A 22759-nucleotide genomic window follows, 5' to 3' on the forward strand; every position below is an offset into this window, starting at 1 on the left:
GGACAATGTGTACCTCGTGGACACACCTGGATTCGGTGAAAATGAACAATTGACGAAGTCACTGGTGAAGTACCTACCCAAAGCTATAGGGATCATCTTTATTCTCAACGCTACAGTGTCCCTCGGAATTGCCGATGACAGAGTGAGTATATCGCATAAGGTGCTTTATAAGTGTAATACTGCAACGATTATTACTGAAATATTCATCATCATTTGTTTTGATAATTATTTGTAGATGTATAGTTACGCATTCTCTCAATAAAGGTCCGAATTCATTATTCGTTTTTCCAAGGGGGTTGTGATACTAGACGAAATTAAACGTCTGCGTGAAGAAGGGAAAATCCCTTCGTTTGACCCCGCAAAAGTCTTATTCATCGCTAACAAATGGGACCAAGTACCGGAGGAAGAAAGAAAAGACCATTGGCAGGGAATCATCGAAAAAATGAATTCGGTCTGGCCACACTTCCAGGAGGACCAACTGTTGCCTCTTAGCGTAACCTATGTAAGTAAAATAACATTATTTTGATTCGTTACGTAGTCGTGTGTCTTTTTTACTATTTGATGAAAATATTCTGATTTAACCCCTTAACTCCCAAGAATTTTTTGTGGAACTCACGGAAATCGAATATTTTGTTTCAAAGTGATTTTTCACCCTTTTGCGTCAACATTTTTGATATTCAACCCATATATATTTAGAAACTTCAGATCACACCCTTTTCCGATTTTCTGTGAAAAATTATGTTTTTGCGTTAATGACGTTACCATAGCAACCGGAATTTGGGACTTTCATAAAAATGTTAAAGTTTCTTACATGTAAAGCTCTTAAGCCGATGAAAGTGATTTTTATGTTCATGTAACAACTTAATAATCAAGTATATCAGTAAATAAGAGATTGAAGTTCCATTGGATGTCACCTTTTCAATTTAGTTTTAGTTGTTACCATGGTTACGAAGAAATATTCCAAACCAATGATTTTTGCAATTTTTTTTATTTAGCGCTGTATCTGTCTTGCTTTCGCTGTAGCAAAATTGTTTTATATTATAATTTTGGTTACCTTTCAACATGCATATTGATTTTTGAAGAGAACATGGTCAATTTGATGACAAATAATTTATGTTTGGGTCTAAAATGTTACCATGGCAACTGAAAGTGAGCCAACACAAAAATGCATTTTTTCTGCTTATAGAAACATTTATGTGAGTCTCCAGTCGAATGAAACATGGAAAGATATCTTTTATTATGTTGTACAACATTTTGTTTGTCCCATTAACTGTTAACAACATTAAATATTTTATATTTATGCACCAGTCTTATTATTTTAGAAGAGTTTTTGAATGTCAATAATATTCAACATTACATGTATAATATTCTATATCATTTCTTACCTATTCCGTCATATGTAGTAAGCCGATAGCGTATGTGTTTCGAAATAAAGATGTTCAGATGAATAGGTTTACATATGGATATAATCGAAATTGCAATGCAGTACTCTTCATATGTGTGCACACTGCAGTAATTTACTTGTTACCAAGGCAACTAATTTATCATTGAACCTAGTCTAACCTTTTTCTTATACTTCGACACAAAAGTATCAATACCATCAACAGAAGAATTGTTGACAAATCAAAAGTTTGTAACAGTTAGGGACTTGCATGTATATGGAAACAAATTATGCATGTTACCTGTACCTTTACTAAAACAGGAAAATAAAGCATATATATATATACATCTCAATGTTTCATAAGGTTAAATATTATGCATGTGTACAATGCTCTACCTACATGTATATAGCTTTATACATGTAGCTAAACAAAGAGGGTGTTAATTTATAGGACATGAGCCCCCATCAACTAAATCCCCATAGGGACATGTATACAAATGTACATACATATACATTTGTGATATGTCTTGACCACATTGTATATACCATACATTGGTACATGTGTGTTGTGTCTCGTTTACTTTGTAGATACACTGCACCGTATATATATATGTCTTGTCCATTTCATTGATACACTACTGTATCTACAAACATGTACATGTATGTTGTCTTGATCATATTGCAGATATACAAACAAACAAACAAGATATATATATATATGGCGTCTACCACAGGCCTTAGACACCTCTGTTTACGGGCAATACTGTGTTACACATATATGAGGTGTCCGTATATCTATAGAACCAAAGTCCTGTGGTGTCTATGTACATGCACATATGTGTTGTGACTTGTCTGAATTGTAGACACATACATATATCTTGTATCTTTGGCCTTTGGTTGATTTATTTATGTACAGAATATCCATGTGCAGGTATCTATACATTGTGTCTGTCATGTTTTCTTTTTTTAACACAATAACTCGTAAAAGTTCACAACTGTATGAATTAAATTAGAAAGAACTCAAAAGTAGGATACAGGTATGGTATTTTTAATAATACAGATTGGAAAATGGTGATGAACTGGCTGAGTTTCAGTTTCATAACAGGATATTGGTTATCTTCCTAAGGTTGACACACACTGATGTCCATATATATATGTGGTTGTACAAGCATCAAATGAAATGTATGGTACTCTCTAAGTAACTCCCCCCCCCCCCCAAAAAAAAAAAAAAAAAAAAAAAAAAACCTTGATCCATCACACAGGGACCAACATCTTTGCTCTTACCTTTGCAGTAATACAATCTAGCAGTTTTCTCAAAGTTTTACTAATCCTCCATTAAAATTTCTGGTTGGCAGTTTATTCAATAACTGATCATTACAGGTAAGAAAAAAATCCTGAAAAGAAGATGAAATATTCATGTCAGATTTGATCATTTTTTTTACATTACTCTCATTTCAAAAGGCTTGGACATATTAGAGACTGAAAAACATAATACAGTATGAAAAATCTTATTCAGCTATTGCAGATACATTGGTGTTTTTAATCTGGTCAGGTATTCCATCCATATATATAAAGTTCAGGTACTGAATCTTTTAAAATGTTTGAAATTAAAAATAAAATCACCATTCCAGTTTCCATCTGGATAGCAAGATTATTCTGGTTCCAATGACTCTAGATCTATTGCCAGACTAAGTGAAGTGACATATCATACTATAGAATGTGGTGTTAGAGTTGGAAGAAACTGGTTACTCTGAGCATCAGGTGCAGATTACATGTATTTTTATTTTATCTTTTTCTTCACAATTTAACTAATGTAATATAATATGTTTTTCTTGTAAATAATTCCTCTGGGTATCAATTTCTGGTATTCTATAGTAAATAATGAAGAGACAGATCATTGAAGTACATTTTTGTGAACCTTGAACTGAAGGATTGATCAACTGCAAATTTGAATACCGCCTACAAATATATACATGGTCCATGTACACCGTACTTGTACATCTTACCAGTTATATATATAATATCACTGAAACTATATACAATTGTGCATATGCACTGTACATCTACTACTTAATTATTTATACTTGTATATTCCATTTCAGAACACTATGACTTGGAAATTTTCATATATTGCTTGAATTTGGACAAAGACATATGCATGGATATTCTGTACATAAATAAATCAACCAAAGGCCAAAGATACAAGATATATGTATGTGTCTACAATTCAGACAAGTCACAACACATATGTGCATGTACATAGACACCACAGGACTTTGGTTCTATAGATATACGGACACCTCATATATGTGTAACACAGTATTGCCCGTAAACAGAGGTGTCTAAGGCCTGTGGTAGACGCCATATATATATATATATCTTGTTTGTTTTGAGTTTGGTATAACTGCAGTATGATCAAGTACAACAGTACGATGTACATGATATGTAGATTACATGAATGTGGTATCAAAGAAAAAAATGGACAAAGACATATATATTTTACGGTGCGAGTGATATCTTACAAAGTACACGAAGTACACAAAACACATGTACGCATTTGTATGGTAGATACATATTGTCTTGTCAAGACATATCATCTAAATATTCTAGTGTGTGTATTCAGACATGTTGTGACACATGTCCCTATGGTGTATTTAATGAGTTTAAGCATGGGTGAGTCCATGGTCCTCTATAAAGTTAGCAGCCCTGCATAGTATAGCTACAAGTAAAAAATGCTATATACATGTTTAATGTAGAGCATTGTAGCAGCAATGCATAAAAATTTAACCTTGATGGTGTGATAAACATTGATAAGTATATATAATAAATGCTTTTATTTTCTGTTTTTGGGTAAAGGTAGCAGGTAACATGCATATTGTGGTTTTCCACTATACATGCATAGTCCCAGACTGTTAACAAAACTGTTTGAGGATTTGTACAACCATAATCTTCTGTATGATGTATTAGTGATACTGTAGTTTTGTTTTCTAAAGTATAAGACAAAGAGTTGAGAACTAGGTTTTCAAAGATAGAAATTGATGTTGCGCCTTAGTGTAACAAGTAAATATACTGGCAGATGTGCACTCATATGTGAATGAGTACGGACATTGCAATTTCGTGTGATTATATCCATATGTAAACCCTATGCGAAACTGATCATACATTAATTGCGAAACACATACGCTAACTGCATTACTAACATATGGACGGAATAGTGTAAGAAATGCATGATAGAACATTATACATGTAATGTTTGAAATAAATATTGACATCCAAAGAACTCTTCTAAAAATAAATATACTGGTGAGCATAAAGTATAAAATATGTTAATGTTAGGTTAAACAGTTAATGGGGACAATAACAAAAAGTGTTGTGTACACATAATAAAAAGATATCTTTTCCTTGTTTCATTCGGACTGGAGAACTCACAGTAAATGAATCTATAATCAGAAATAAAATTCATTTTTGTGTTTTGGGCGCACTTTCGAGTTGCCATGGTTAACAAGTATGAGAACCAAAACAAAAATTAATTTGGTCATCTAAATGACCACGCTCTCTTCAAAACTCAATTATTGCATGTTGAAATGTAACCAAATTTATAAGATACAAATACAATTTTGCTACAATGATAGCTAAGACCGATAACAGCGAGAAATTAAAAAAAAAATTGCAAAAAATCATATGGTCTTTGAATTTTTCGTTGCGTAGACCAAACGTAAACAACCCTAAAACTAAATTGAAAAGGTGACATCCAATGGAACTTCAATCTCTTATTTACTGATATACTTGATTATTAAGTTGTTACATGAACATAAAAATCACTTTCATCGGCTTAAGAGCTTTACATGTAAGAAACTTTAACATTTTTATGAAAGTCCCAAATTCCGGTTGCTATGGTAACGTCATTAACGCAAAAACATAATTTTTCACAGAAAATCGGAAAAGGGTGTGATCTGAAGTTTCTAAATATATATATGGGTTGAATATCAAAAATGTTGACGCAAAAGGGTGAAAAATCACTTTGAAACAAAATATTCGATTTCCGTGGAGTTCCACAAAAAATTCTTGGGAGTTAAGGGGTTAAATCAGAATATTTTCATCAAATAGTAAAAAAGACACACGACTACGTAACGAATCAAAATAATGTTATTTTACTTACATAGGTTACGCTAAGAGGCAACAGTTGGTCCTCCTGGAAGTGTGGCCAGACCGAATTCATTTTTTCGATGATTCCCTGCCAATGGTCTTTTCTTTCTTCCTCCGGTACTTGGTCCCATTTGTTAGCGATGAATAAGACTTTTGCGGGGTCAAACGAAGGGATTTTCCCTTCTTCACGCAGACGTTTAATTTCGTCTAGTATCACAACCCCCTTGGAAAAACGAATAATGAATTCGGACCTTTATTGAGAGAATGCGTAACTATACATCTACAAATAATTATCAAAACAAATGATGATGAATATTTCAGTAATAATCGTTGCAGTATTACACTTTATAAAGCACCTTATGCGATATACTCACTCTGTCATCGGCAATTCCGAGGGACACTGTAGCGTTGAGAATAAAGATGATCCCTATAGCTTTGGGTAGGTACTTCACCAGTGACTTCGTCAATTGTTCATTTTCACCGAATCCAGGTGTGTCCACGAGGTACACATTGTCCTTAAAACATAGTATGGTAATTAAAAAGGTTAGAAATCAAATACTTATCTGATATGAACAAAGATATTAATTGTCATATTTTATGTTAATCCATTCGAGTATCTTCATCAAAATATTGCCAACAGATTTTACGTTCGAAAGAGAATCATCTTAAACTTACTCGACCCTGGAGGCTCATTTTAGATATATGTTCATTTTTTGATTTCAGTGTGGTTTTGTGAAACAGTGATTTTATCTAAGGGTAAAAAAACATTGAATGTATGCATTAGAAAAAAAGTTTGAAATGAAATGCAAATTTCTGGAGAAAAATTAATGCCACTAAAAATCTGTAAATTAATAATGTCATCATTTTAAAGAAATACGGTAAGCACGATGAACAATATAAAATGACTCCAAGATAACAAAGGAAAAACGTAACCAAGACACAAAAGAGCAACGACAAGTCTAAATAGAATAAAATTTGTAAATAATGGTTTAGATTTAATATTTTTTGTTCTATTGTAACGATGATATCAGTATTTGTTGAAGAACATGATATAGTATGTGTTGTTCTACGTAATGTCCTTCGGCAATATGAAGTTAGACTTGTTCTTTGCTTTATAGTTTAGATATTGGGTCCAGTTCGAAAAAGGAGAAACTGTTTACTATTTCGGAGCATCTGAATCTTTATGCGTTTTGTTATATTTTAGGCTTTTTCTTTCTTTATTCCTTTTTAAACACATATTTCCAGTTTTGTGAAATTTAAGATGTGATTATATTCCCATATATGATAGGCTATGAGTTTGGAATACTATTCCTTTTTTGTATCTATTGCTCTTTCTAGTTTTTACCTCTAGTATGGAACTGGGCACTAAAACATCAATACATCTGTCTGCCTCTTCACAATTGTTTTTGTTCACAAGCTCTTTTAAGTCGTCTTGGAACTCCTTTTCAGATTTACCGACCCCACTGATGATTCGGGGCTCGCTCGATTTAGAGCCATCAAACGAGCTGACGTGTGCCTCAATTTCCTTGCCTTTTGTAATGCGACACATACAGTGGGTACAGGGACGGGTTAACACTGGAAGGACTTTTCTTCCTATCAGTAAATTAAGGAAACTACTTTTCCCAGCACTGGTTTCTCCTTTAAATATAAATAAAAAGCACGTAACATCATTATGCAAAATAGTTGTAATAACTTTTTTTTCAAAATCGAATACGCAAATTCCGTCTATTTTACAAGGCACTGAGTTCGGTAAAAATAAATATCAAAATGTAATATTTGGTGGTGTTATCCTGAGTTTTCGAATGCATATGAATAGAAACTTCTTGACTGACGTTGTTGATTTAAATTACTACATGCATTTAATACAAAACATTGTTTATTTGTACAGAAAAAGAATTTAAGAAGTTGTTTAAGTTAGTATCATATAGATAGAGAATACATGGTTATTATCTTACAGTACAAGGTTTATTTTGGTGCGAGACTTAGGAAAGCCGAGATGATGAGGCTTTGCCGAGTCATCTCGGCTTTCTGTGTCAAGCACCAAAATAAAACTTGTATTGTAAGATATTAACCGTGTATTCTGTGTATCCTGCAACCATTATAGCATTCAAAACAAAAGCAAATTGACAGTTATTTACTTTGTTTCGCTCGAAGCGAGACGCTTCTTTGAAGTAAAGATTCATTCACTAAACCAAATGAGAGTGTACTTCTTTTTACTGCCGGGGGAAAATAAGCGCAATCACAAACAGTATCCGTAATCCTATTCAGTGTGATTTGTCACTGAAACAAAATGAAAATACTCAAAAAACAATAAATACCATTAAAGAATTACTTCACAATACACATTTTTGCCATGAGTCAAGACAAAGACGACATCGCCATATGAGATTTTCGATATCGTAAAAATGACCTCATTCCGGTTAATATGACGTCACGTTTTAGCGGGACTGAATGCCGTTTCATTCACCGGAAGGTTCAAGTTCTGGATCAAGTAAGAAAAAGTCAGATATGGAACAAATTCACGTAAACGTATTGACGGATAAAGCACAAGTTTATCCGGCAGTAGTTATCTGTCAGTATGTGGGACAGTTGCAGGATAAATATATATATTAAAAATGAAATCATGCTATCCTTTATTTAGAAGGTAGGTAATTAGTTACCAATGACAAGAATTGGTCGGATGGCTTCTTTTAGATCGATGATGGCTTGACGCACATGTTCAAAGAATTCAGGATCAAATTGCAGTACATTTTCCCTGACCATTGAAATACTTTCTGCATAAAACGCTAAGTGGTTGTAAATATAAAGTAGTAGTGCGCAGTCTCTGTCATCTTTCTCTAGTGATTGTTTCAGCTTTCGTTGGAACTAGATACAATACAAAATATAAATAAGGAAATCAGTATTCGTAATAGTTCAATGAAGTATTATAATCAATACAATTTCTATTATAGATTGTCATATATATTCATAGATAATATAATTCAAAATCGTTTTTTTGGGGAAAAGGAGGAGGAGAACATGTTGATTTACCTCTGTTTCTGTGACAGCTACTTGGACCATGCTGAGAGTTTTAAACAGTCGACCAGCAACGTGATGCAGGGCACCCTAACTTTAAACTTTCTGTAATAACAAAGTTATTAATTTATAATAAAAGTTGTTAATATATGATTGTAATTCTTGTATGAAATATAATATATCAAAATATTCAACAGTATTTCATTAATGTAAGAGTCTGAAATTCACTTTCTTAGCTAAACTCATATGTTCAGACAGGAAACCTGTATGACATATTTAAAGAATATCAAAAATCTTACTCACATGCTCAGGCACAAAATTGTACGACGTGTTTGACGAACACCAAGTAGGATATTTACGATTAAATAGTTTTAAAAGGAAGAAATTTAATCAGGTTAAACAAGGCGGTCCAATAAGCTACATGTATGTATGCATTATATGGTTACCTGTGGTCTATCAAATGCAACAATTGTATTTGAAGTCATTCCCAGTTTCATTTTAGATTTTATCCAGGATGAACATACAACCGAGTTCTTTCTTCACCATGTAAACTCTTGTCGTGAGCTCATATTGTATATACTAGTAATCAATAACATGTCGTGCTTATGTCTGTGCGTTATCTAAAGTAAAGACACAACTATACGGAATGTTATTCTTATACAGATCAGCGATCAATAATTTGAAGGGACCTTTGACCTATGAACAAAACATTAGCTTGATTTCGTATGGCGAGAAAAAAACGATCACCATATATGGACGAACCCCAATCGAATACCAAGAAGCGTCTTATCGTGTGAGGTCTAAGTTTACCTATCTCGTCCACGTACATAACACACATACGTCATGTTACTATGTACATCCACAGTAAGACTGAACCTTAGACAGAACACTATAAACACATTCACTGTTAAACCTTATAATATGTCAGATACTGTATAACATGAAATATTCGTGGGTAATTTCTGTCGTGGTTTGAAGATTTGATATAATTTCGTGGATTGAGATATTCGTGGTTCCGATGGAACAAAAGTTACGATGATATAAAAACCAAAATTCGTTGTTTTTATTTTCGTGGTTTTACGGCAACGACGAAAACAACAAAAGTTTCTACAGAATGAACATTTCATTTTATCCTGATGGTTGTCTAAATAGATATTTTGTAACCTGACAAAATTGTAATTTGAACAAAAATTTTGGGTGGGGGGGGGGGAATGAGCAAATGTGTTGATTTACCTTTGTCTTTTTTATTGTTCCTTATCTCGTGCTGACAATTTTATCCAGTCGATCTGAAAAGTGATGAAATGAACCCTATATTGAAAACATTCTTTAATTCAAATGTATTTATTTGTTATACATGTAGTTCATATGTCATTGCAATGCAATTTCTTGACTCACATATATGATATCAAAATAATTCATTCATGAAAGATTCAGAAACTCAATCTCATTTTTAACTTAAGCTTTTTCTTAAACTTACATCTTCAGGTACGACTGCATAACCAAGAAGCCTATTTAACCGATCTAACAATTTTATAGGTAATAAAGTAATATAATTATATTCAATATACCCCATACACCGATTGCATTTTAAGCTATTTCATGGGTTTCTGACCATTTAGATCGGACGCCAGGTGAACATACAACTGAGTACTTCCTACACAATGTAAACTCTTTTTCTCATTGTATATCCAACGAACATTATGTCTGTGCATTTATCTAAAGTACAGTAAAACCCCATATAGCTCGAATAGCAGGGAACCAGATCAATAGTTCGAGGAATACAAGGTATTCGACTCATCCGAGTTTGGTCACGATCGATTATCCACAGTCAAATTGCCTGCTCTGAAACTATGACAAACAATGCATGTCAATGGCGTTTTAATTACCGTAATTTCTAGCATTTTGAATTTTTTCGAAAGTGGTTTTTGATAGCAATATCAAATTGAAAACATATGTATAACATAAAAATAACATTAGTATGGAATTTCATGAAAAATTCATGCAATGCATGCACGACCAGAGTAGACATGTTACGGGACCGCAGAATCAAACCAAAAAAAGATTCCTGGAAATCCCCTTTTAGGCACAAGATTTCATAGAGAGGTGAATGTTTCGGAGCCTGCTGATTGGGTATTCAGGGCGCATCAGTTTCAAATATTCAATGTGTGGGTTGGGCAATACATGTAAATGTAAAATATGTAAAGAAATTTTAAAATTCTGTCAAGTGTGTGTCTGACAGGGGAAGGTAATCAATATTGGAATTTCGTGAATATTTTGGTAAAGTTTTGGTGCGGTATTCAACATAAGATGCCCCCCCACACACACACACACACACATAAAAGTTAGATCTTAATTTCGTTTTATTCACAGATATGCGAGATGCCATTCTTCAAAATTAGTGATAGGCGACCAGACTTGAAAACTCCATTTAACCTGGACAGTGGCAAACGTTAATATATCGTATATGGCGAAATCATTTGGTTCTGCGGTCTCTACAACAGTTACTGTGCTGACATATTCAGTGTCAAGGGTGGTTGAAAGCCTTACATGTAGCTGTAGATTAGTTACACAATAGCCATAGTTAGCACTGTATATCAGAGTGCCATGTTGAAGTAAGAGAAACACCTCAATTGCCTTCGGGCCACGCATTGTCCATTATCTTGACTAATCTACAGTTTGAGGTGTTTCTCCTATACGTAATCTGAAAAGCTGATCGGCAAAATTAACGACCTCTATTTCTACCGCTTAACGTTTTATAATTATGAACTACCGAAAGAATACCTTTATATATTTGACTGATATAAATCAGTGGTACCGATCTGCCAATTTACGTTATAAATCGGCTGTAAGTTGGTGGAAAGTCCGCCAGTAAGTAACGCTTCGCTGGTTAGTCATATTAATCATCGATATCGGAATTTAGTGTAAAAAAGGTTTTTACCGAGAAAAACATGCTGAAGCTACTTTCATCTTACTTATTTCTCACACTGTTTGAATTGTTAGATTGCCTCGTCCATATCTCTATATAGCCGTGTTCATCTGTTCAATGTGAACGGCGTAATCTAACAAATCCGGCATTGCGTTAACGAAATAAGATGATACATAGCTTCAATATGTTTGTCAGGGCTTCATGTCATGTAAAAACGTAAAAATCAACAGAATTTCAGCTGATATCTAGTACCGACAGACCTTAATATACTTTTCTGGAATCATGGACATCGCATATAACCATCCATACACGGCTTAATAATTTTAAATTTGCCTCTGTTCAGTTGCCATTCATATTCGCTATGAATGCAAACTGAAAGACGTTCAATGCTTATATTTACAATTGGCTACAAATTTATGATGAAATCCCAAGGGATTTTGCATCTATAATGAAATAATCATTCGTTATCGTCATGGATGGAACAGCCATTTGAACAGCCACCACTTTCCGTAATCGCTGGCACGACAATTGTGACGTCACAATGATAATGACGTCATAATGAGCGATTGAAGTTCATAGTTGACTGACAACTGGGCTCGGTAAGGTTTCATAATGAGACTGTAGTGAAAATGTAAATATATACTTTTTATTACCATTTGGACCGAACGTTGTACAAATAATTTACCCGTTTTTTTTGTAAACAAAATACTATACATTTTTTTTTCTTTTTTGGAATTAATCAACGAAAGAAAATTAATCCCCCGATCTTATAAAAACATAAACATTTCAAACACCTTTATCAAACCATATTTTGTTAAAAAAAGTATTATCAATGCAAAAAAGCTTTGCTCCATAAAGGAAGTCTTAAAATTCAGTTTTTACCTGTACTGCTTTAGATAGTTTAACCCATTCCTAGAAAACATGCTTTTTTTTGCTTTCAGATTGTGCAAGGACAAAAAAAAAGCGGATGACCCTGATGACTATAGATCTATGTTGGAAGATTACAGAAATGTTCTTCATAAAATTGAGGAAACAGTTCAATGTTGTGCTTACGCCAGATCAAAAGCAAACAAAAGGTAAGATTAGAGACAAAGTTATTGAATATAACCAATTAAACACAATCATGCGAAACTGTAGATGCATGTAAGTTTCTATAATCTAACTGTTAGCTAGTGGAATCGTTATAATGATTTAGTTTTTTTATCTATCTTTATAAAACTTCATAAAACTCCGCTTTATTGAAACTCTGGTTTCTGTCATCTGGCTGACACGCCATACTCCTTAACCGTTTAGCATAAAAGGGGTAGTTAGGTTACTGCTTTTCCCGTTGTATGTATAATGTGACCGGATGGAATGTGCTGTTTGGTGTTATATTTTTCGAGTGAAAATATCAGTTTTTATTTTTTCAATCAATATTGATCAATCAGAACACAGTATTTACAGTGAAAATAATGTTTTGGTTTTTTTAAATATCAAACCAAAAATATATATTACATGCATCTTTCCATATTTTTTTTTTAATTTTAATTGCTGGAACATACATGTATTGTACATGTATAAGATTATTTTATGTTATGTTTATTTTACGCCAGTGCTATATTATCTCCCCTTTTACTATTATGACGTCATAATCCATCAACTATGATATGACGTCATAATACAGTAAGTAGCTAGGACGCTTGAAGATGCCCAGGAGGGCTGAAAACGTTAGCGGCGAAATAACATTGTTGTTCGATTTAAAGGTGATTTGTGTTTCCTTCATAAAAAAATATAAAAAGATTGATACAAACAAAGATGCATATTGTTAATCGAACATTATCTAAATATATACAATGGTCCTTAAATGTATTGTAATATTCCTCGATGACCAGAACAGCTTTAAAAGGTAGGATACCACGGTTTACCATGCGTATTTCGCCTGTTCTTATTGTAAAAGTTTATATATTGTCTTGGTAAGAAGAATTGGATAATAAAAAAATCAATACTGGAATATGCCAATATTATAAAATTAAACACTGTAATTTTTGTTATTATATTTCACAATAAGTCATTCATGACGACTCAAAATTATTACTTACCTTTGTGTTAAATTAAATTCTTGTTTCTGATTCTGAGTCGCATTTTGATGAATACAGAAGTAATACATAAAGTAGTGTCTTACAAGACAACGATATTAAAGTTGAGATGCTCGACACGTAAAGCCGAGATGACTCGGCTATTAATTTTAGCTATGTGATGAAAGATCGGACACTGCCATGCGATGATTTGTTTCGATATCATAATCATACATTTCGGAGATCTTATTCTCCTTCTTTTCAATTCCTAACTTAGCTTTCTTGCAGTTTCTGGCTCGTTCTGTAACTGCTTAACATACAGGGCTGGTTTAGCCCTTTGTCAGTATAATAGATACCGGTGTGGGGATGAGGGGGAAGCGGTGTGATGCTTAGGGCTTCTTCGGGCAGCATACTTCAGTGATATAACACTAATAAAAAGGGCAACATTTCCGATACACACAGAACGATACAACACGAAACATACCGCAGTGTGTCCCAAAACAGACACCGTCACCGCATACATGGAAAAGCCGTCCCTTGCATAGGTCCTGGCAGTGTAGTATAAGGAAGTTAATTAATCAACCAAACAAACTGTAATTAATGATACATTCATATCTATACTCAAATCTTATTTGCTTTAAGAGGCCGTGCCAATAAGCATCAAGCTTTAGGTGGAAAGTGAAAAAATAACAATTCAAATATATACTTGAAAGTAACCCCCTTTGGCTTAGAAACATATTCCATAAAGAATTAAGTTGTTTGGAAGGCCATTTTTACTAATTGGCATGCACATTTGGTTGTCACGATAACAAGGTCGCATAATTGGAAAAATGTTGAAAAAGAAGAATATATGTATGGAAAATTCAAACAGTTATAAAAATGACATTAGTATCAAAAAATATATATATTCATAATATGAAGTATATTTGATTAAAATAAATCATCAATAAACAATCCAAAATTATAGGATGGTTTGCTATGGTAACAGTAATAGCCAAATCCCTACATTTCAAAAAATTTGATGAAAAATATTACTTTTTTCATTGGTAAAAAAATCATAAGGAAAAATCCGTGCATTTGCCATGCAATTTAATATGCTGAGGATCATAAATAGGATATTTAAGAAAGAGAAGAAAAAGAATAAAATTTGGCAGAAAAATATTATCGCGTTTTTTCGTTATTGGATGACTTGAAATTAAGGTCCCTCATCCAGCTCCTCAAAACTGTATATTTATAATATTAATGTTTAACTCAGTCCAGGTCCCGCTCACACTGAGAAATTTCATAAGATATATGTCCTCGGTCAGTCCTCTAACTGTAAATTTATATGATAATGGCCCTCATCAGTCCTAAAACTGTCAATTTATTCTTTGCCCTCATTAGTCTCCTCACAATTAAAAAAAATACTATCAATGATAAATAGATTAACAGGTCGCTGCAATATACCAACAATACTGAGGAATATTATAACTCGATTATGGACCTAATCAGTCGAGAAAAACTCGGTAAATTTATTAAATTATGTAATAATTGTCCCCAATCAGTCCCTCGACACTAAAGAATGTATTGTCCCTCATACAGTCATCAGCAATCTTTAGGAACATTTACTTACCTCGATACAGTCCGCTTACAGATAATATGATATAATAAGAAAATGGCCTCATCTGTTCCAAAAAACATGATAAATCTATAAGATGATGACCGGCATTCCGTCATCATCAGCACTGCGAAACTTAAGGTCCCCATTAGTTCACCAAACAGTATCACTTGTATGGACCACCATTCAAAATACGCTCCACCAGACCTTCATTAAAATCATTCCTTTCACAACATTTCAATGTCCATCAATAAAAAAATCCACTAAAATGCTATATCCTATCACTTCATTCGTGAAAGTATCCGTTTCCAAAACTGAGACTTAACATCTAATACACCAGTTCCACTTTAAAGCTGATTTAGCTTTAATCTGAATTAAAAAACATGACTTTGTGTCTTTTGATATCATACACTTCAAACCAATACTGTCTTGGACCAGTTTATAAGTTAAAATTCTACAGAACATATCTATGGCTTTGGTGAAGGAAATGAGTATGATATAATGTCCTGCTAAACAGTAAACTTCCATGTAACAATCTCCTTTCGATGGTATGTACAATTACTATGGGTCTCTTACTGGTATGTAGTGGAAATATCTCATCTTGACAATTGGTCATTCAGCTATTTAAAATGTCAAAATATCAATTATTCTTCTTAAGAGAACAATCAGTAACCTATTGGAGTACTTGAAATTATTTCTGTTGTGTCTGACACTACATACAAATATTACTGTATGTAAATGTTTCTATAAAGGAGATGTAGTGCATTCATATACATAATAAATAATCCATGTAACACTTAAGAAATAACAGTAACAAGTAACTGTACAGTACTAAAAGGTATGTACAGGAACTGAGAAACAGGAATGAAATCAATCAAACAATATATTAATAATTAAATTAATTACTTACCTTTAGACTAAGAGGTTCTACTAATCATTGCCTTTTTTTGGAATTTTCATTTCTCAAAAATCCTGAAATACAAAAGGTTAGTATGTATGTTTGATTACTAAAAACCAAGATTATTCTAGATAATATGAAATAATCAGTTTCCTCAAGATTCATCAATTTACCATATACCCCCCTTGACTTTTCTTTGAATCTGCCACTGCTTCATGTACTCTCATCAAACTATATGCAAATATTAAGGTTATGTTATGAAGATAAGTATTTCAGTCAAGTAAATAAAAATATTAGACCTAGGTTACTAGAAATGTATTCAATATTGCAAAAAACACTGGTACAATGTACCAGCAGCAATAATTAATAATTGAGAATAATAATTGATTTTATGTTGGAATTTGTTCAATTTCCAATTTTCAATTCTCCACGCATATTAAGGCCAAAAAATACTTTACAGCAACTAAAAGCAGGCTTGAAAACATGCTGTTCAGTAAATAGATCACTTTTTGTTGTTTTATGAATGGAGAGTGCCAGGCAAGGGAGATAATTATATACTCAATCACTGGCAAGGGAGATAATCCAAATGCTAAATTTCTGAAAATTCACAGCAAAGAAAAATATCATTTTTTCTTTCTGTTTCATTTTTCTACCCAATTCTATTATTGAATATTTTTAACCAATTAACGCTTTATATTTTAGTATAAATAACATTATCAAGCAATGCATGGATTTTGAAAAAAAATTAAATGATTTTAGCAACATTTTAACATATTTTAACTAATATTTTGGGGGTTTCCAGCCTCTTGGATCTTAAGAAAAAAATATGAAAACATATGCTTTGGTTTATTCACACGCCATAAGGATTCAATCTGCTCTATGAAACATGGCATAAATTTTAAGAAATTTCGTTATTTTTAGATTTATGCATTTTTTCACATACATAATTGTATATATACCCCCGGTTGCCATGGATACATGATTTTTTAAACATATCAACCAATTTTTGTATGATTACTTCTTTTATATGTAACAAATAAACAAACAAACATCAACTTCTGTGATTTTCACACTTTCCACTAATATAGTGTACGAAGCTCGATGCTTATTGGCACGGCCTCTTAAATATAATGCTTAATTTTCATTTTGTATTTATTTGTTATATTACTGGTTAATTTAGATACTTGGACAAGATAATGACATATTAAAATCTCGTCATGGACTTATCGGAAACATTTAATCAAGTTAAAAAGCTACGAGGAAAAACACGAGATGCTCAAAACTCTGAAAGAAAACGTAGAAAGTGTGGGGGTCAAATTGCAATAAGGTACTAGAAAATTTACGGTTTTTAATCATTTCACTCTGTCTGCTTTAAGTTTAACCACGCCATCCGGTAGCGCAACTGTTTAGATGTATTTATCTCTGAAATATTTGACATATAAGTTATCGAATTTAAGTTGGTAACTGAGAAAACATTTTTATATTTCAACGTTCATATTTATCATTCTGACTCTTTTCGCAATGATTACGTTAAAATCAATTTACAAATATCTAAATACTTTCCTTTATTTATATCTAGCTAACGTATTTAATGTTTTGATGCGCAAAAAACACGTAAACAGTACACTGATGTAACGTATGGCATATTTGTATCTGTTTTATTGGTATGTGATATTGTTGTAGTGGAAAGCAACGATTGACAACTTCTTTCATCATGCCAAAACCGTTCTGTCGGAGGAAGTTCATCAATATCTCAATAAACCCGAAAACAGGAGAAATATTGTTGCCTGGGTATCCCGCTTCCCGTTGGGAAATTCTTACCGTGATGTAGCACAGAAGGCGTGCATTTACATTCGAAAATTCATTATAGAAGCCATATCTAAATACAAAGCAAAGTCCTTGGTGCACGTGGAACATTTAGGTAGCAAGCTCTATGAATTTACTTTAGAGATGAAAGAAGATTGCCGAAGAATCGAAAAGGATTTGGAAGCCATGACAGGATACTCCATAAACCTCTTGTTTTATGAACCATTACTGGATAAGAGAGCGGAAAAGCCATGAACCATTGAGCTGGATAAGAGAGCGGAAAAGACTAGCAAAAGCAAGATCATGGCAGTTGTTTTATCATATTTAACAGCACCTCTTTGGATTCCACTTAGCATTGCTGGGTTAGTAGCTGCCGTACCTGTAGCTGTCTTAACTAATCATCGGCGGGATAAAGCCAAACTGAAACATTACAGGGAAAATAGTAAAACTTACATTGAAAAATGGACAAATATTATTCTTCAAGAAGAATACTCTACTGAACAACTTGGCCGCATTTTATTTAATAATCTAGCCAAGGACATATCTGTAGAAATGAAAATAATTCATCAGTTCATATCAAGATGCAGATGTATATTAGAATACCTCGAGCAGCAGTTAGAAAAGGAACATGTACCTCTAGCCTTTTCTGGTATGAGAGACTTCTGCTCCTCAGTTGGCGCCTTATTAGACAACATACAGATGAATACTGTTGAATTATAATCTAGGAACAATTCGACTGTCTAGCCAACCAGTGGATGTTTTGAGCTATGTTTCATAACGTATAAAGAGTTCGTTAATATAGATGTTAAACCAGATGATAATTATATTAAATATCAAAATAATGTCACATGGGTCTGTTAAGTGGACAGGGATTTCTCTTAAATTCCCATTATGTTTTCGATATATATTGAATCTGAAAAAAATACCAAATTCAATCAAATGAAAGAAATTATATCCTCATGGCGATATTTCTTAACTAAAATATCATAATTAATCAGGATTGTAGCAATGATGGGTGATTCCGTTGTTACGCTCTGTTGGTGCCACAGTCCACAAGTAGGTAAACATCATATATGAAAACCGTTTGTATAACCTTTGAACCAAGGTATGTTTGTCAACTGATATATATTGACAGACGACGCTAATGCAGTGTCATTTTATTTTCGTCGTTTCTATAAATGGATCTCTTTAAACATTAATTAAAATCCTACTTAAAATCTTTAAATCCTTAAAAAAACTATTATCAGAGATCGGTCATATGAAAATAGTTAGGGAGTTAACCATTGAAAGTCAATTAATTGGTAATGAGTAAGTATTGTAATAAACGTAGGACTTGTTATTTACCAGTAATGTTTATACTCTGGCCATTTGCAATGTGCGTGTGTGTCATGAGACATTCTGATTGTTATTAAGAGCTTAGGATACCAAATTACTGTACATTGGAAATGTTTTGAGTCAGGACATATATTGTACGTATATATATTCACTTAATAGTAATACTTTATCGATAATCATAGATGTGATGCATCTAAGTGGATTTTCTTGGACGACATGGATTCGTGAACTGAAGTGGAGTCGCAGTAACAAAGTTAGTTAATCTTGTTATTTTACATCAAAATAGACTTTCGTCAGTTGGAAGGACTTCTACATACTTGTGCTATTGGATTCTCATGATTATACTACAACATGTGAAGTGTTACTGAGGCATTATAGCCAGTCTATGCGCGATTACCAGAGTTGTCCGATTCGCGGGCGCCTTCTTTGTTTACGTAGCGACTAAGTAGCAGAATAGGGATAAAGAAAGCCTTGTTAAATAACTTATTGTACTATGTAGTAATATCGTAAGAGTGAAATTTGAAAGAATGTTGTATCAAAGTGTGAGAACTATGCGTAGTGTAACGCATACATTTACAGTAAAGTCTGCGGACTATATTTCGTGTCAGAGAGCATCAGTGTACTTGTGGTACTTATTTAGTTACTATACCAAAGTGCCGGACACGTTAGTAGAAATATTGCTATTGTGTACATTCTGACGGACACGTCATATTCTAGTACTTTAATATGTGTAAATTAATCGTAGATCAAACGGACATGCGATAGTTAATAATTTAGATATTTTGTCATGTTATAGATTTTATTGTCCGACGAAGAGATTATTGTACGGCGCCGGACAAGCGGTATTTGGTCAGATTCGGTCACGTGATCGCTGGAAAGTTTATATAAGCGCGCGATTTCAACTGTCTTGTCATATTTGCTCAGCCAGCGACAGCAGTATATACTAATACGGCAAGGTACTTTGCCTAACATCATGGCTTGGGATTTTTGGATATTTTATATGTATTCAATAGGTTTTTATATACCTATATATAAATGAGTCAAAGAGAAAGTAACTAAATCCTAAATAAGATGAATATTTCCTCATAATTCGTGGATTTATCTCCCATTTACTAATACTATATACCGAGGTGGTACATCCGGTCATTCTACGTTTCTATATTTAAAACTATAATGGTATCTGACCAGTCAGCACGGCCGTATATTCGTCATATGTCAATTACAATGCTGTAGAGCAATCTCCTACTACACTAGCGACTTTGAGAGAGACTTAGAGGATGGCCAACACTGTTATGTAATTTTAAACATGTTCCACCTAAATAAATTGATAGACTAAAAAGAAGTTTGTCTATTGTCTTTGAGAAACGGCCTTTGAGGGATCAACGAATCGGCTAGTTCCTGTTACAGTATTAAGCGAACAAACAGTTTTGCACGAGACCATACAATGCACTCTACACAGGTAAGAGCGAGGTGGATACACGCGCTCGATTAAGAGGCAACTGAGGGGTATCCTCTACTTAGTAATACTTCGCTCTTTTGTATTTTTTGCGTACAAGTGCGTGTTTAAAGTCGTCAGAATGGAGTATACAGTTCTACTAAAATATTGTGTGTTTTTTTTTGTGTGTTTTTTTGGAAAGAAGAACCAGTTTTATAAGGATGAACAATGTAAAACATTGAATAAATCTAAACATGTTCTAAATTTCCCCGTGCTGTCGCTGGGGTTTGCTTGGTGATCATCCGGGTACGTACAGGCACGTAGGCTATTTTCAGACAGACACATTTACTTGTTCTATTTATATATATTTTTAATATGCATTTTTGTCGAAAGTGTACATATTTGAACAAAATTTAGTAAAGATAAATTCATAAGGATCATCGATGTTTAGTTTGTAGAGCATTCATAAAAATATAATGGGACTTTAACCCGGACAGGGATATTCGTAATTTTTTTATCTCACCTCTCTTGAGTGAGACAGGATATCGCAACCCTCGGGATAAGAATTTTTAATTGTCAAACATTCGATAAAGCCTCGTATTTGACAACTTAAGATTATTACCCTCTGTTATTTTAGTTCTCTTGTCTCACACCGAAAAGGGTTAAAGATTCTATTAATCTCAATCCAAATAAAAGATTTTGATCCATAAACACAATGCCTTTCGAGTGTTAACAGCCAAACTATTTCACGATGATAGAGATACCTCCGTTCACTTGACAGACGCAATTTTAGCTCACCTAGCCCGAAGAACCGGCGAGCTTATGACATATCGCAGCGCTCGCCATCCGTCCACTTTTCACAAAAAACAACCTAATTATCATATATAAATTGATCTGAAGCTACCGAATTTGTGTAAATGGTGTGTCTTGTCCCCTGGTTCCCGGAGGCCTGAATGACGGAGCCCAATAAGTGAAAATTATTTTTAATGTAGCAAATTCTTTAAAATATTTCATATTCTGTAGGAGTGAAAGAATTTCGTTCAAAGGTTTGAAGCTTTCTTGGGTAACGAGGAATCAATTTTGTACAAACAGATGATCTGGCCCTCCTGCAGGTAGGGCGTAAGAATTGTACCTGCTGTCCCTATTGCATGATCGTAAAAGGCGACTATATTTAGGATCTTATCTTTTCTCTTCTTCCTAACTGACTTTATCTTTCCTAATGCCTCCCTTGGCACCGCCTCACTTTTGGCCTTGAGTTGAGCGTTCGCCCCTGTGAGGAAGGCTCTGGGTTCTATCCCCTGGCCAAGACACACCAAAGTCTATAAAAGTGGTAGTTTCTGCTCCTGTTTAGCGCTCAGCATACATGGAGTGGGACGACTGGTTCGCCCGTTGTCAGTATAATGTTACCGGGTGGAGTGTGCTGCTTGGTGTCTTCGGCGGCATGTTTCAGTGATATAGCACTTTAAAAAGGACAACAGTTCCACTATACAAGAAGACACAACATGAATATACCGCAGTCTCCCAAAACATGCACCCAGAACAACATACACGCAATACACCGCATACATGGGAGGCCGTCCTCACATGACCATAGCTGTTAGTAGGACGTTAATTAATCAAACAAACAAACAAATATTCAGCGGCATGGCCCAAATGGGAAAATCAGCAAAGTCTTAAAATCTGGAGGAATGAAAGAATTTCGTTCAAACTAGGTCTTAAGTTTCCTTGGGAGAAAGAACACCAATTTTGTATAAACGATTGGTATTGCCCTCCAGGGGCCTGAGGGTCTGGGCGCAATCTTCTGTAGGGATGAAGGGATTTTGTTCTTATCTAGTCGAAAGCTTCCTTTGGTAAAGAGGAGCCAATTTTGTGTACATGGTGGTTCTGCTTTCCCAGGGGCTTGAGGGACGAGGCCCAATAAGGGAAATACAGCAATTTCTTAAGAAATCATTCTTCTTCTGTAGGAATAAACGGCTTTGGTTCTAATTTGGTCTGAAGCTTCCTTAGGTGAAGGTCAAGCAAATTTGTATAAATGGTAGGTCTGATCTCCCAGGGGCTTGAGGGTCGGGGCCCAATAAGGAATATGTAGCATACTATTTAAAATCCTTCTTCTTCCGTCTGAAGCTTCCTCGGGTGAAGGGAATACTTTTGTATAATGATGGATCT

At 33.9% G+C, this 22759-nt stretch overlaps 1 protein-coding gene and 1 long non-coding RNA gene across 2 annotated transcripts; one reads left to right on the forward strand and one right to left on the reverse strand.

Annotated features, from left to right (window-relative positions):
* Positions 1 to 6362: 6362 nt before the first annotated feature.
* LOC138319980 (uncharacterized) lies at positions 6363 to 9910 on the reverse strand. The gene is made up of 4 exons (XM_069263085.1): positions 9776 to 9910; positions 8558 to 8647; positions 8188 to 8392; positions 6363 to 7165 (listed from the first exon to the last, which is right to left on the reverse strand). The coding sequence occupies exons 2-4, from the start codon at positions 8585 to 8587 to the stop codon at positions 6795 to 6797; spliced, it is 606 nt and encodes a 201-aa protein (XP_069119186.1). The 5' UTR covers positions 8588 to 8647; positions 9776 to 9910; the 3' UTR covers positions 6363 to 6794.
* A 695-nt stretch (positions 9911 to 10605) lies between these two features.
* LOC138317881 (uncharacterized) lies at positions 10606 to 18066 on the forward strand. Its single transcript, XR_011207818.1, has 3 exons — positions 10606 to 12544; positions 17198 to 17344; positions 17701 to 18066. It is a non-coding gene; the product is annotated as an uncharacterized lncRNA (long non-coding RNA).
* The last annotated feature ends 4693 nt before the right edge of the window (positions 18067 to 22759 follow it).

The sequence above is a fragment of the Argopecten irradians genome, chromosome 3, assembly GCF_041381155.1.
Source record: "Argopecten irradians isolate NY chromosome 3, Ai_NY, whole genome shotgun sequence".
Taxonomy (NCBI): Eukaryota; Metazoa; Mollusca; class Bivalvia; order Pectinida; family Pectinidae; genus Argopecten; species Argopecten irradians.

Coding starts and splice junctions, on each gene's coding strand:
- LOC138319980 (XM_069263085.1), bottom strand. CDS start 8,587: ATGGTCCAAGTAGCTGTCACAGAAACAGAG. Junction 8,393..8,557: donor TAGCTGTCACAGAAACAGAG/GTAAATCAACAT, acceptor TATTGTATCTAG/TTCCAACGAAAGCTGAAACA. Junction 7,166..8,187: donor CCGACCAATTCTTGTCATTG/GTAACTAATTAC, acceptor TTATATTTAAAG/GAGAAACCAGTGCTGGGAAA.